Genomic DNA, 14,762 nt, shown 5'->3' on the forward strand with positions numbered 1-14,762 from the left:
GAATTTTTAAAATTATGCCTGACTATTAAAACCTTTGAAAAAAATTACCAATTTCTTTCATTTCAAAATTATGCCAGAGTTTCTAGTTTATTGTCAATTTTTTTAGTAGGTACGTGGAAAAATCCTCACGAATTCTCGAGATTATGTCAGAATTTCGAAAAGTTGAAAAAAAAATACAATTAGATGTGTACCAAATTCTTGACATAGAGCAAAAATCATCCATGATTCAAAATTTTCCTGGGAGAGGAGACTTTACCCCCATTTTTTCACTTCAGTCCCTACCAAACACCTTTAAACAAGATAGCTCCAATCCAAAAATATTTTACTTGGGATTTGAAGTCAATTCCAAAACCACTCTTAAGGTTCTACTGAGCGGTTGAAAATGTGCAAACTCTAATTTTTGGGTGAATTCATGTTTTAAAAATATTTTTTTCTCAAATATTACACGTAAATTACCTGAAAACATCTGAAGATATCATTTTTGAAATTGGAGGAATATTTTGGAATACAGCACCAAATTTTTAGCCAATGTTGTCAACTTCAAAAACTCGAAAAAATTGATGATTTTTGCCCACATTTCTCGATGTTTTGGAATTGGTATAGCCAATAATGATCAGAAAATTCATACCACAGCATTTCAAAATGTTCCTCTATAGTTCAAAAAATTATATCTCTCATGTTTTGACATAATTTACGCGAAATGCTTTGACAGAAAATATTTTAAAATTGAGAATTTACCGAAAAATTTGGAGATTGGCAACTTTTTAATCGCTCAGTAGAACCTCAAAAGTGATTTTGGATTTTGATGACAATAGTTCAAATGTATGCAGAATCTCAGATATGTATGATTTTTTGGGACTGGGCCATTTTGTCAAAAACAGGCCGAGTATAGGGACTGGATCGAAAAAACAGAGATTTATTCAAAAACGGCCTCTCTTTGAGGACCTATATCTCCTCTTCAGGAACACTTCTGAGGCTGAAATTTTTTCTGGATTTTTTTTTTCAAAGTTTTCAGAAGTTCAACCTTAATGTCAAGAATTCATTGGAATTTTTTTCGAATTCTCAAAATGAAAAGTCTGACCAAATATTCTAAAATTGTCTTATTTTAAATATTGGAAATATTGATCTAATTTTTTTGAAAATTTTTCTGAAAGTCTGACTTAATGTTGAGAATCAATTGTAATTTCTCCAAAGTTCTCAAAAGTGATAATCTTTTTCCCAAGTTATCAGAATTCCGATAATGTGCTCGAAAAAATTTCAGAAATTATAGATTTTTTTTCAAAGTTTTTAATAGCCTGACATTACACACAAGTTTGTCAAGAATTCGACAGAATTAAAAAATCAATGTTTCCAAGTTTTTAAATTTTAAGAATTCACCGTAAAATCGCAATTTTTTTATATATTTTTCAAGTCAGTCAAAATTTAAAAAATTTAAAATAAAATTTACTCTGTTTATAATATTAAAAATTCGTAACAAAATTTTTTTTTCAAGTTTTAAAAAGTCTTACATAAAGTCAAAAATTCTTCGTGATTTTTGAAAAAATCTGACATAAGATCAATGAATTTCTTCTTAAATTTTCAAAAACCTCGATCGATTCTCGTTCACCAGTCTCAACGTTTTAACAATTAAAAATAATAATGTATATACTTACGAAATACAACAAGCCATCAGCTATTTGCTGATTGCAAAAGGGTTTTTGCTTTTTGTTAGTTGCTTTTTAGATTTTTTTTTTTTCGTAAACATTACAGATAAGATACAAACAGCCAATACTGCAAAAAGTAAGAAATCAGAGTAATGAATTTGCAAAAATGCTGATAGAAAGCTGAATAAATACAGCTTTTGGCTTTGGCTAGCTTTTTGCTTTGAAAACCTCCAAACTTCCTCGGCTTTCAGCTTTTAGGATTCAGCTTTCAGTTAGCTTTCCATCCCTGACCTTATGATCTACAAGTTTAAAATATTAAATAAATAATAAAAACATAATTACTAATTAATCAATCAATCTAATTCCAAATTATAAAATCTTTCATCTGGTCATGTTAAACACTAATCACAGATTGGCCCCTTCAAAATACTGTTCACTGATTGACTACAAATTGAAAAACTTATGATTAAAAATCAACCCTTTTCTTATATCTACCCTGATAATATATGTACATACAGAAAGTCAGATACAGTTCTCTAGTTCTGTAGCTCAATCCGAACAACCGTATAATGTCGTGAAAGACTTCCACAAACGTCAACAATACAAAAAGAAGCCAGGTAGGTCGGTCGATTCGAACGTTAGGTACGTATTCCATCAACAAAAACAATTCAATTACTCGTATTTACGTTCCATTATCAAGAATCGTAGTCAACTTGTCTCGTATCACCCTCTTATACTTGTAAAGCGATTAATTTCTCAGACAAAATAAACGCTTACACAACTCGTAGTCGTACCATCGCATCGTTCCACCGGACACATCGATTTTTCAACCCAGCCATCTCCCTGCGACTGCGATGAGCCGCTTTATTGTCAATAAAATGTCATCTGAATTGAGTAAAAAATGACCTAGCTGGTATTCTTCGTGATGTTTTCTTTCTAATAAGATTATGGAGATTAATGTTCGCTTATAATTTTTTACACCAAAGTCTATAAAGAAAGCTACGCAGTATTCAAGATAAATGAAGACGCGTCTTCGGTTGCATCATTAAAAAAAAGAGGGGAAAAATTAACTCGAATGAAATTTTCATACGTTCAGACATCATCGCGTAATTAATTTCAAACAGTCACCGTCACCGTCGCCGTCGGTCGCCCCATTCATCGAAATAATAGAGTTTTAGCTACCTAAGGTATTATTTTCCAGCAATTTCAACAACGTATCCTTGGCAAAGGTCACAGAGTGGAAAAAACAACCACCGGACAATCGTCCTTTTTTTTATCACGTAAAATCCCTTCAGATATGTTTATTACTCTATTGGAAAAATTTCAATAGTTTCTAAACTTCGAAAAGAAAAAAAAAGGTAAGAAAGGTTGTATAGAGATGAAGTAAGAAAAAAATAAGATTTATAACTCGGACTATAAAAAAAAAAAGTAGGTAGTGGAAAAAGAATAAAGCAACGCAGATTTCGAGTAGCGAAAAAATTTCTTTTTCTCGTGTTTTTTTTCTTTTACGTTTTACGTACTACTATACGCTGGTTCTTTCGTTCGCAGCCTCACAATAGGGTCTCTATACAGCTTTTAAAATGTTGCAACACTATAAACGTATAAATCACTGATAAAAGAGGCATTCCGCTTTGTCAATTTATTAGCCCTTTCATTACATTATTGGCAGTTTATTAGCTTTTATACGTTGTTCGATTTTAGACTCTCTCTACAACAATTCTATCTTTTATTGTTCGCCGATCTAGGTACGTGCACGAGTGTGAAATGTACATCACAGTACACCTTCTACTTACTAGTACACAATGTAGATAAGGTACTTCGATACATTTTCATTTCCCAACTCCGTTTAACACTTTGGAGGTACTCTAGGTTTCCATTTTGGAGAAAAAAAATTGCTTCGAAGAGTGTGATAAGATACCTTGCTCAATTGACCAAATTACAAAAAAGTTGAGATCTCAAAGAAAACTCATTTAGGAAAATGACAGTTTTGAAAAGGCCCAAAACCTTCATTTCCAACAAAACAAAATAATATAAAATGGATTTTTTTTTGAAAAAATTTTTTAAAAATTGATAAGAAAAAAAATCGTAATAACGATAGTAAAAAAGGTCATGAGGCAGTTCCCCCGTTGAGCAAAAATAAAAACTTGGCGAAATGAAATAGATTTTTGTTTTGTTTTTTTTTCATTTTTTGGTCAGAGGCATTTTTTTACGAAGTTTTTATTTTTGCTGTGCTTGTGAACTACCAGAGAAGACCTTTTTTACTATCGTTATCAAGATTTTTTTTTTCTTATTAATTTTTTTAAAATGTTTTCAAAAAGTGCTTCCGACAAATATCTTTTAATCATACTTTTGAATTATTTTTGAAAAAAATTTCCAATTTGTTAATTTGTTTTGTTGAAAATGAAAGGATTCGACCTTCTTCAAATCTTTCATTTTCCAAAATAATTTTTCATTGGAAACTCAACTTTTTCGTGATTATGGCCAATTGGGCAGAATACACTATCACACTCTTCGAAGCAATTTGTTTCCCCAACATGGAAACCTAGAGTACCTCCGAAGGGTTAAAGCTTGGGCAAATCTGCAAAACAGACATTCCAGCCAAAACAAGCTCGGTAACAGTCGTCTCCGTGTAATTCCTTTTAGAACACAAATCTTGGGGCAAAAAATACTTGGGTAGGTACCTACCTAAATTTTTTTCCAGAAACAAGTTTCAAGTAATAAACAAACAAGGTCGACTGATGAGACATTTTCTTCGCGGATAATTTCCAAGAGAAAAAAGTTTAATAATCGTACCTATTGCTAAATAACATTTTGACGAAGTGAGCTCGGAAACGAAGCTAAAAATGGAGCGAATGGAAATTCACCCCATGGAAAAATTTGAGACTCACTAAGGTGAATATATCCTACCTCTTACATTAGATACTTTGTCAAAGAACCAAATCGCACCGTCGACAATGGGAATAATAATATGAAAAATTTATTGCAAGTGTGTAAGTAATTTTTTTACAAATTAATTTTTTCAACTGATTAGATTTTTTAAAAAAATATGTAGATGAAATTTCCATATTTGCAAATGACACACCCATAGCCTACATTTTATAAAATTATGGGTAAACAATTTTCAAAGGATCGCCCATAAAAGAGCATGGCCAAGTACAATACATGATTTGGCTGGCCCTATCCTCGAATTTGAAACTAACCACTGGAAAATTTTTTTAAGCTCTGAAACCCGGGTAATTACATTTTTAGATCTTTACCTCACCCTTAACCCCTCACAAAGAAGAGAAATTGCAATTTCAGTTGAAAATTTACAACTTTAGCACTTTCCCTGAAAATTTTTTCACACTTGCTGCGATGTGTTGAACATTATCGCAGGTTATTCATAGAAATTCTATAGCTAATTTTTGAAAAATCATTTTGGCAAAACGCACATTTTTTGAACTTTTCAACGATATTTTTGGTAAGTTCTTTCAAAGGTGCAATTATGAAAAAATATACCTATAATTATATGCATCTCACCCAGATGTATAATGTGAATTTTTTTTCACAATGTTCAACGCCGCGCAAGAAGACTTTTAAAAAAGTGAAAAACTGATTTTCTCACGATTTTTCTCGTCTAATTTGGTCGATAGAGTAACTGTTTGCATGCATATCATCAATTTGATGTACATTGTTGGATAATAGTCCTTAAAAATACCTGCTATTTTTTTGAAAATCGACCATAATTTTTTTCAATTTTTCTGTTCACAGCGTGGAAATGAGTGCAAGACCACAGCAATTAAAATTTGAAGGGTGAAGACCGAGTGAACAAGGAAGCAATTTAATTACAGACAGATCGGAGGCGAAGAGAGGGTGTAGGTATGTATTTTGTGATTTTCGCAGCGTTTTCTTCATTAAAATCCTCTTAACCTGAAGAGAATCCTGACCACAATAGTAAGTAATAAAAGTACTAGAATTCGCGATGCTAAGCCCTATACTTAGGCAAAATCGCCCATTATCTGAGAAAAAACGACCACGCTCCAAGGGAAGATGATGAACCACCACTTGATCAACCCTTCCAAGATGGAACGATTACCACCGAAGAAAATTTTCTAAGTGGTGCAATACCAAGCTATCCCTTCAAGTTCAAAAAAAAGAAAACGGTCAACTTCGTCATCACCCTAAATTCGAACCAAATTTGTCAGTTTTTTCCATGTTTTAAAATCCCATTTTTGGGAGCTTCTGACCCCCCCCACACCCCTCGGATACCTCAACGAGCCAAAATTCAAGTCTAGACTAATACTAACTAAAAATACTTCATTAATCGAATTTTCAAAGGAATCAAAAATCTTAGATTTTTTTCACTAGGGATGAGATCATTTTTCCAATTTGAAAAGAACTTCACTTCGATGAAAATGAGTGAAAAAAATCAAAAAAAATTCATTTCTCTGAAATTGCAATTTATTACATAATTATAATGAATTTTGAGTTGACATCAGTCTTACGAGGCGAGATATGAATTTTGGCTTCGTGGGTCATTTGAAACAGCAGGAGCACGATGTACCCAAAATTACGTGATTCAAAATTTTATAAATCATGAAACATGGAAAAAATTTGCAATTGCAAATTTGGTCCAAATTTGGAAGTCTTTCGTGGTAGGTACACGTATTGGGAGAAAAAAAATTTGAGAAAAAATGTTTTCGACCAAAATTTACCGATTTTGTGTTTTTCCGCAATTTGCATATATCTGAACGAATTTACCAAAAACACCACTGAAAAGCTAAAAATAAACGTTTTGCCAAGAAAATATTTTTGAAAAATTTTCATAAAAATAACGCTTGTTAGGGTCCCTGCAAGTTTGAAAAAATGTGCTTGGAACCCGCCAAATTTGAAAAATGTTCACCCTAAATTGCAACTTCATACCTTTCTGAGGGGTTAGTGATGACTGATGAGGTAGCGATATAAAAAAAATTTCATGGTGGTTTTAGACGACCGTAGGAAATAACTTCCAGTGGTTAGCATTAAAATCCGTGGACAGTCTCAGTCGCTAAAGTTTTCACTTTCTTTTTTGATATTTCTTCAATAAAAATGCGGAACAACTGGAGGAATGTACTTAAACGATAGATAACTTTTTAAATATTTTAAGAAAAACGTTCAAAAGGTGAATACTGAATAAGCGCTCTACATGATCTAATGACGAGAATACTCTTCCTCCGATACCTACGAACAATGGTGAGTCACAAACAAGCGTATTTAAAATTCCAGAAATTGTAGGCACTTCGCCAATAAAACGCTAAAATTATACAAAAAGCTAAACCTACATCACCACCGGTTAAAAAACAAAAAAACCGTACCTCGCCGAAAAAATCGAAGAATGTCTCGTCGAACAAAAAACTGATCGCCAAAAAACCAAACTCCAAAAAACAGCTCGATAAAGATTCGTCGCCAAAGCTCTCCAAAGAGCAAGCAAAGCGAGTCAACTCCATGTTTGACCCTAGCGACAGCGACGATGAAAAGATCATCAACCAATATCCCCCAAAGAAAAATGCTTCACCGCTGATTTCTCCGCTGGTATTTTCGTCGACGGAAGCGGAAAGAATCGATCGCGATTAAGATTTATCTATGAGTATAGGTAAGTAGATATTTGAAAGTTTCGATTTTTCAAATGTTTGATTCCTTTCCTGCATTTTTCCCCATAATTTTTACGGAAGTCTTTCAAGAGGAAACATGCATTAATAACTTCGTCGTGAACTCTGCAATTATTGGTCATAATTTTCCAATTCTGGTACCCTTTTTTCTCACAATACGTAGATGTATCTCATCAACAGGAAATTGTTAGATTTCGAAAAAATTGAAAAAGCATCCGAAAACATACCTACCAGCACAGAAAATTTCAAAGAAGCAAAAAACGAATTTCATTTCTTGATTCTTGGGGATGATTTCAAATTTGATAATTCAAATTTAAATCCCACTCCTCCCTCCGACAAAAAATCCAATCAAACTAGATGGAAAAGTGAAAATTGGTTGATATTTTATCGAATTGTCAACCTGCCAAATCGATTAGACACATTTTCAAGATAATCTAGAGCCTTCGGCGAATTTCTCGATTTCTCATGATCATAACGAAAAATAAAAAAAAAATATTCATAGAAATCAGAAGAGCACAAAATATAAATTTCCGTTGCCCATTTTCATGATTATCTTTATGAGAACAGGGAAAGGGGAGATCGCTGGAACAAAAATGGTGAATAAAAATTCAAAAAATACCGAATAAAAAGTCGAATGGTTTCAAGTTTTCAAAAACGATGATTTTATTTTTAAAAAAATTGATTTTTTTTACAGATCTGCTTACGTTTTTGGAAATCCTTCGGACAAATTTTTTCCATTCTTGCTCATTTTTTGAAAATTTAGAACCGACAATGAAATTCAAACCAGCCCACCAAACGTAGACAGGGCAAAAGCGTTGAAAAATTGATGATTCGTAAAGTAAAATTATATGATTCATGATCGTACAAAGCAAATGAAAAGTAGTAAGTACTCGCAGGATAGGTAGGTAAGTAAACGATTTTCTTCACTGACTGATCCAACAATTTTTGGTAAATAAGCTAACCAGAAAACCGATTCAATTTATCAATCTGTGATAAAAAATTAATTTTTTTGTCGCAATTTCTTCTATTCCATCACACTTTGACGAGCAGAAACGCTAAAATAGAATACAAGTACTTCACGACGAGAGCTGAAAAGTGATTTTTTACGACTCGACTGTGAGCATTATGAACAAAGATCGCTTTTTTTTTTCAGTCTGCAAAGTTACGTATTTTTCCACATTAAGGGACGAAAGTGCGGTTTTTTACACTAGAGCGATAAGCGATGAGACGGTGGAAAAGCATTGTTTTTGATCTGGAGTTAGGAAATCGATTTCTTGACCCTTGATATTTTTAATGAACAAATATCTCCCAAGTACACAGTACAGTATAGGGAGCGCGAAAGCTTTCTAAAATTCATAATGAGAGAAATAAAAATTTATTATTTATAACGTTGAAAATTTTCGAATTTCACTCAATTTATCGAATTGCCGAATGAAATCCGTCTAGGGAGGAATTACTCCCCCTATTCCCTACTTCCCAGGTCAGGTTATCAGGCATACAGGGTTGCCAGACGTACAAAAAAATTCGTAATTTAACGGACATTTGAAATTTTGAAAAAAAAACACAAGGATTTCAAACAAATTTCCCAAAAAATACTGAAAAATACGAAAATTTCAGATTTCTGCTTGAAATACAGTTTACCTTATTTCTCATTGAAAAATGAATGCGAAATGTTTGAGAAGAAAATATATTTTTAGAACAAGAATTCACCAAAAAAAACACACAATTTGCAAATAGCGAAAAAATCACTTTTTTCAAAAATTTTTCATTTTTAGAAGACCTTAGAAGCTAAAAAGATTTCTGGGCAATTTCCAACTCGAAATTTTTTATTTCTACGTCTTGCTCTAAAATATTGTCAACTTAGCTTGTCTTTCACATGATTTATTGATTGAAAAATAAAATAAAACATTACTTGTTTACGTTTTTTTATGTGTATTTTATTTTTCAGATTTTTATTTTACATCAAACATACGAAAAAAAACACAAAAATATCCTTTGTGTTTCTAAGAAAGTCACAGTTGACAAAAAAAAAAAAAAGGATAAACGAGTTTATTTTGTGATATAATTTTTTTTTAAAAATAAAAACCCTAGTAAGGCTTCATTGTATTTTTTTAGTGTTTAAAACTTGTTTTAGACGCAAATGTTCAACTTTTTTCCACAAATTTTTTTTCAAATGTACATTTAAAAGCTATCAGCTATTCGCTGATTGCAAGATGGTTTTTGCATTTGTTAGTACCTAGTTCATCTTTACGCAATTCATTTTTATAAAAATGATAATTTGTTGATCATCGACGCAAGAACTTGAAATTTGGCTTGTACTGAATTCACAATTTCTCGAATTCAAATCAATTGGTTTCAATTTCGAACGGTTTTGGAGTCTTCCACAGATTTTTTGAGTCCATCATAATTTTTATTCAAAATAATTGATCGTTGAAAAAAAACAATGGATTGAAATTAGCAGAAACTGATTTGGTAAAATTGCGCCAAAATAAACGAAAGCGATTACGAGAACGATTAATTTGAGATTATTGTTGGTGAATTTCATACAGCCTCAATTTTACGGGATTTTCTGATACAATATACATTACATTTCATCCACCATTCTCAATTTGACAAGTACAATTATAATTTTTTTTTTCCAAAATGAGTCTTTGGGGTATCCAAAATTTTAGAACAATCGAAACTACTTCCGGATAATTCTTTCGATTTTTGATCCGACCCATAAGACAAACTCTTCATTTCAACTTGTGATGGCAAACATGACTCATTCTCACACCTTCAACCAATTCAATTAATGTCTTTCGACCCCCTTTGGACCATTTTCTAATCAAATCTACATCCATTTGCTAACTTACTCGTCATCCTGTGCACAAGGATTCTGCTTCTGCAATGTGACCAAAGTGGTCGTAGTACTGGTAGCCGCAGCTGTGGTAATTTTCGGTATTTTCATATCACCCATCTCGGATTTCTTCCTATTACCGTACAAATACCTATAGTATTTTTCTTGATCGCCGTATACCCAGCAGACCTTCCACCATTGTCGACACATCAACACGTTCGATGGCATTTTACCGGCGGCCGACGAGGCGCCGCTTTCGTCTAATTTATTCGCCATAATTACCACACCCGATGAAATACTTTTAGTTAACATCGAAATTTGCGCAAAAACTCGCCACACCAATCACAACCTCGTATTATTTTCCAAACCGAATTGAGAAAAAAAACACATCACAGAATCACCAAAAAAAAAAAAACACACCACGAATGCGAAATTTTTACACATCACACTTGGACGAACAGGTTCACTTTTAACAGTACGAAGAAGAGAATACCGACTGATGAGAGAATATTAGCACATTTTTTTCCCTCGACTATAACTGAAGAGGCCCGAACCTTCGGACGGAAGCCTGGACATTAGTACCGGTTCGCGCGCATAACCAAACTAACACTAACACTAAAAATGTAATAGCATGTTGGAGAGTTCTCTCTGCGTGTCTCACTCTACCTGTAACTCTGGTTCTGTCTCTCTCTGGCATACTCACAGAGAGAGACCATGGTGCAATCAAGGTGGAGTTATTTAGCTAGCGTGCGGGCGCGGATATACCTAGAGCTCTCCTAATGGCACCATAAAATTACTATACGCGAGCATCCAAGTAGACCTGCGACTGCGACTTGCACTGCAGACAAATCGTACTCTGAAAGCAGACCGCCGTCTTCCATTCATACAGTGAAGATGGATTCGTGGTTTAGTTTGGTTTAGTTTAACCTTTATCGTCAGTTTGAAAACCCTCGTCGAAAATTACGAGAGTAGTCCCTTCTTCTTGTTCCCTTTCCTCGTGCAATACATTACGTTATACGTTACGTTACCATTTCTCTTTTGGTGTGGACTCGAAACCAGCATAACAAAACCTTCCGTAAGTTCGAGTCTGGAAAAATAATCGTTTATTGACTACTTTTACCCTGGGGCTAAATTACCTGGCTTTTTTTTTCGGTCTTGCTGCGAGCCGCGCAGTCGTCTCGTAGCATTCTTCTTTTATTCTGTATGCCTACTTTTACCTTTTAACATATTCTTCTCCACTCATTGTGTTATATGTATATGTGTTTTTCTAAAACGATCTTTTAACGCTTCTAATTGTAAAGTTTTCACGCTTAATTAACGGGATCCGATGTTCATTCAAATTCACCACAGCACAAGACTAATTACTCCCTCGTGCCTTACTCCTTCGCAACACCCCTCCTCATTCTCGATACTTTGAAAATATTTTCTTTTTTCATTCCGATTCATTAGGGAGCGCCTTGATGACTTTGCCAATGAACCGATGAGATCATCAACTATACTCAGCTATACATAGCATCTGCGATACCCACATCATCATAAATTTATTTAAGAAAAAAAACACGAGCGCACAGAAGAAGCTTTTAGAGCAAAGACGACCGAAGATCTACCCTATCTTTTTACAAGTGTTAGAGAAGGAGAGAGGAATAAAATACACCGGGTATTACGCACATGGCGCGCCGCTGTGACATTGACAAATAAAATCTTTCGGTAATGAGGCTGTGTATATACGACGGCGATGGCGCTACAGGTGGAACCTTATAAATATTACACAGATCGCGATGCTTCGCTTCGTTTGAGCAACGTGCTCCGATGGCTTGATGCCTTTCGTGTAGTGGCACTGGCACGATGTCATGCTCACGTTTTTATGAATGTAAATTGACTATTTTGAATAGAATTTTTTCACGTTTTTAAATTTTTATTTCGTCGGTGTTATTTCTGGAAATTATTGGTCAAGCCCTCCCTCCTCCCCCCTCCACACATTTTATCAAACCAGTCTTATTCCAACTCGAGTGGAATGTAATTTTGAAATTTTTTAATCAAATTTAATCTGCTTTAAATTGCCTCATTTCTATTCAAGAAGGTTGAATGTGACGTTTTCACAAACTAAATACATAACTATTTGCAAATCGTAAACATTCCAATAATATCTACTCGCTTCTATAACGAGGGGTCCTTCCAATCGAGCTGAAATTTGGTTCACTGAAAGATCATGCCATTCACAGCTCAGAGCCAAATTTTGGGTTGCTTAAGTTAATTTTTTGGTTTTTGGCAGATTTTTTAAAAATTGGTTACAAGAAAAAATACCTACATTATTTCGAAACGAAATGGAACTCGAATTTTCAGAAACGAAACTGAGCAGAAAAAATTACAGTTTTCTTCTTCAAACATCAAACTATGATAATTGTAGAGAAAAATCCAAGTTGAAAAAAATGTCGCGGCGCTGATTGCAAAAGGATTTTTGCTTGTTGTTAATTGCTTTTTCTCGCGCAAATTTGATTATAGCCAAAAGCAAGAAATTTACAGAGTTTGAGTATAATTATTGATGAAAAAATATCGTTAAGTAGGTAAAATAAAAAAATAAAAACTAAAAACATAATACATATTACCTAATCAAATTGCAAATTCTAAAATCTCTCATCTGGCAATGATAAATACTAATCACCGATTGGTCTCTGTAAAATACTGCAGTTGACTAATTGGCTACTAATTGAAAAAAAAATTATTATTAAAATCAAATTGCAATAGGGTTTTTTTAGCTGCTAGCAGCAAAAACCCTAAAAATCAGTTTATATATATGTATATTCAAGTCGAACACCCGAATCGATGGCGATCATTTTTAAGCCAGTGTGTAGCCTCCAATAAAAAGTTGATTTCTTTCCAGGAATTTCAAATTGTTCCAAAAACCAAATTCAGCAGCTGAAAGCCCAATTCTATCACAATTGACGTATCCCCATTTTGTAATTGATACTTATTTATGTTTTTTTTTTTTTTTTTTTTAAGTAGGTAAGTAACATTATTTATTCTACAGAAATTTAATTCAATAAATAACACGCATTCTCGAAAAATCTAGCATTTATCTATCAATATCCTCAACATGAATTCAAGGACCAATCCGTCATTTGTGGTTTCTTTAAATTAAAATTACGAGTAGAAAACTTTCCTAATTCGTCCTGCAGTTGAAAAAAAAATCTGCACCAAACTTTTTTTGTGACGAGTAGTTGGTTTTTTTAAAAATTAATACATATGAAAATTACATAAATAATATTTTTTTATACATTTTTTAAATTAAGTAAGTAAATTAATTATTTTGATTCGTACATGAAATATTCTCTACAAGTTACTGACAGAAAATCGAATTCGAAAAACTACCCGAATAGTTCCGCAAAAATCGACAATTCATCCGTCGATATAAAACGTGAAAATATCGGCAAATTATATATAGACTGTATGTTTTTTCCAAGATTTCCTGTCGATTCTACTTTATGATATTCTCAACGAATTATCGACGAAAAATCGAATTCGAAAAACTACCCGAATAATTCGGCAAAAATCGAGTGCTTACAGATCGAATACATCGGCAAATTTTTTTTTGAAATTTACTTGATTTAGTATAAATGAACACACATACTAACGTCTTTACTTAATAGTTGAAAAAAAATGAAAAAATAGGGGGGGAAACAAGTAAGTAAAGCGATCGATTCCGAAAAAGGTGCCCCTTCGCTGCGGACATACGCTTATACATATTCAAAATCGACCAGGGTAAATAAATCGCCAATCTGAAATTGATGGGTTGAAAAGTGTATGTTTACGGAAGAAAAATCTCAAACCTCGAAAAAAAATTCTAAAATTGCCCATTTTTATTTAGCATGGAAAATCATTCAAAACTTATTCTATCTCCCAAAGTCGATGGTTAACATTTCTCAAGAATACTGGAAAATGAAACGACTATAAGAACAGACGATTTTGGAATTATTTTCAAGATTTTCTATTTGTAAATACATGTTTCAATCCCTACTGATCTTGATCGATTCAGAATGTCAAACTAATGACCGGATTGAATTTTCAGCCACCGAAATTGATACTGACTGTCGTATCTTTTGGAGCAACCTAACACTCATGAAAAATCAGCTTTTGCTGGAGGTTCAAAACCAGCTTATGAATAGCCGAACTCAATTCAGTGAGTCGACTTGAGCACACAGACCAATTTTCAGATTTTCATTTTCAGATTTAGTTTCTGCGTAGAAAATTGATAATACAAAAATCGGACATTTCAGCAACTGCCAAAAGTAAAGAACGATTTTTTTTCTTCATTTCAATCACAAAGTGGAGTTTTTCTTCAATAAGTAGTATAACAATTGAAGAGTTACCAGAAGTGCTCCCACTTCGAATAAGTAGGTAGGTAAGTGGAGTTTTTCTTCAGGAGAAAACATTGAAGAAATACACTGAGAAGTAATTTTTATATCAATAATTGAAAATAAAATTTCAGCAGAGATAGTGGACCTTCAGGACTCAATATAAAAGATAATCTGTGGGAGCTGAAGCTCGAAGAAAAGTTCATTACTTAATCGCTTCAATTCAGTATTTTGAATTCATTTTCAATGTTTTTGAAATACAAGTAGGTATTAATTTTCACACCGGTTGCTACCTCCTCCC

General features: G+C 33.2%; 1 protein-coding gene across 8 annotated transcripts in view; it reads right to left on the reverse strand.

Moving 5' to 3' along the window:
- The window catches only part of LOC135841590 (protein prickle-like), a 511,819-nt gene that overhangs the window by 139,111 nt on the left and 357,946 nt on the right, over window positions 1-14,762 (reverse strand). The window contains exon 1 of one of the 8 annotated variants that reach the window (XM_065358609.1): window positions 10,126-11,202. The exons of the other annotated variants lie outside the window; for them this stretch is intronic. Within the exon in view, the coding sequence (XP_065214681.1) occupies window positions 10,126-10,421 (296 nt within the window). The 5' untranslated portion in view covers window positions 10,422-11,202. Of the gene's footprint in view, window positions 1-10,125; window positions 11,203-14,762 lie in introns of those variants that run through there. 8 annotated transcript variants of the gene reach the window in all.

This window comes from Planococcus citri, chromosome 3 (assembly GCF_950023065.1).
Source record: "Planococcus citri chromosome 3, ihPlaCitr1.1, whole genome shotgun sequence".
Taxonomy (NCBI): Eukaryota; Metazoa; Arthropoda; class Insecta; order Hemiptera; family Pseudococcidae; genus Planococcus; species Planococcus citri.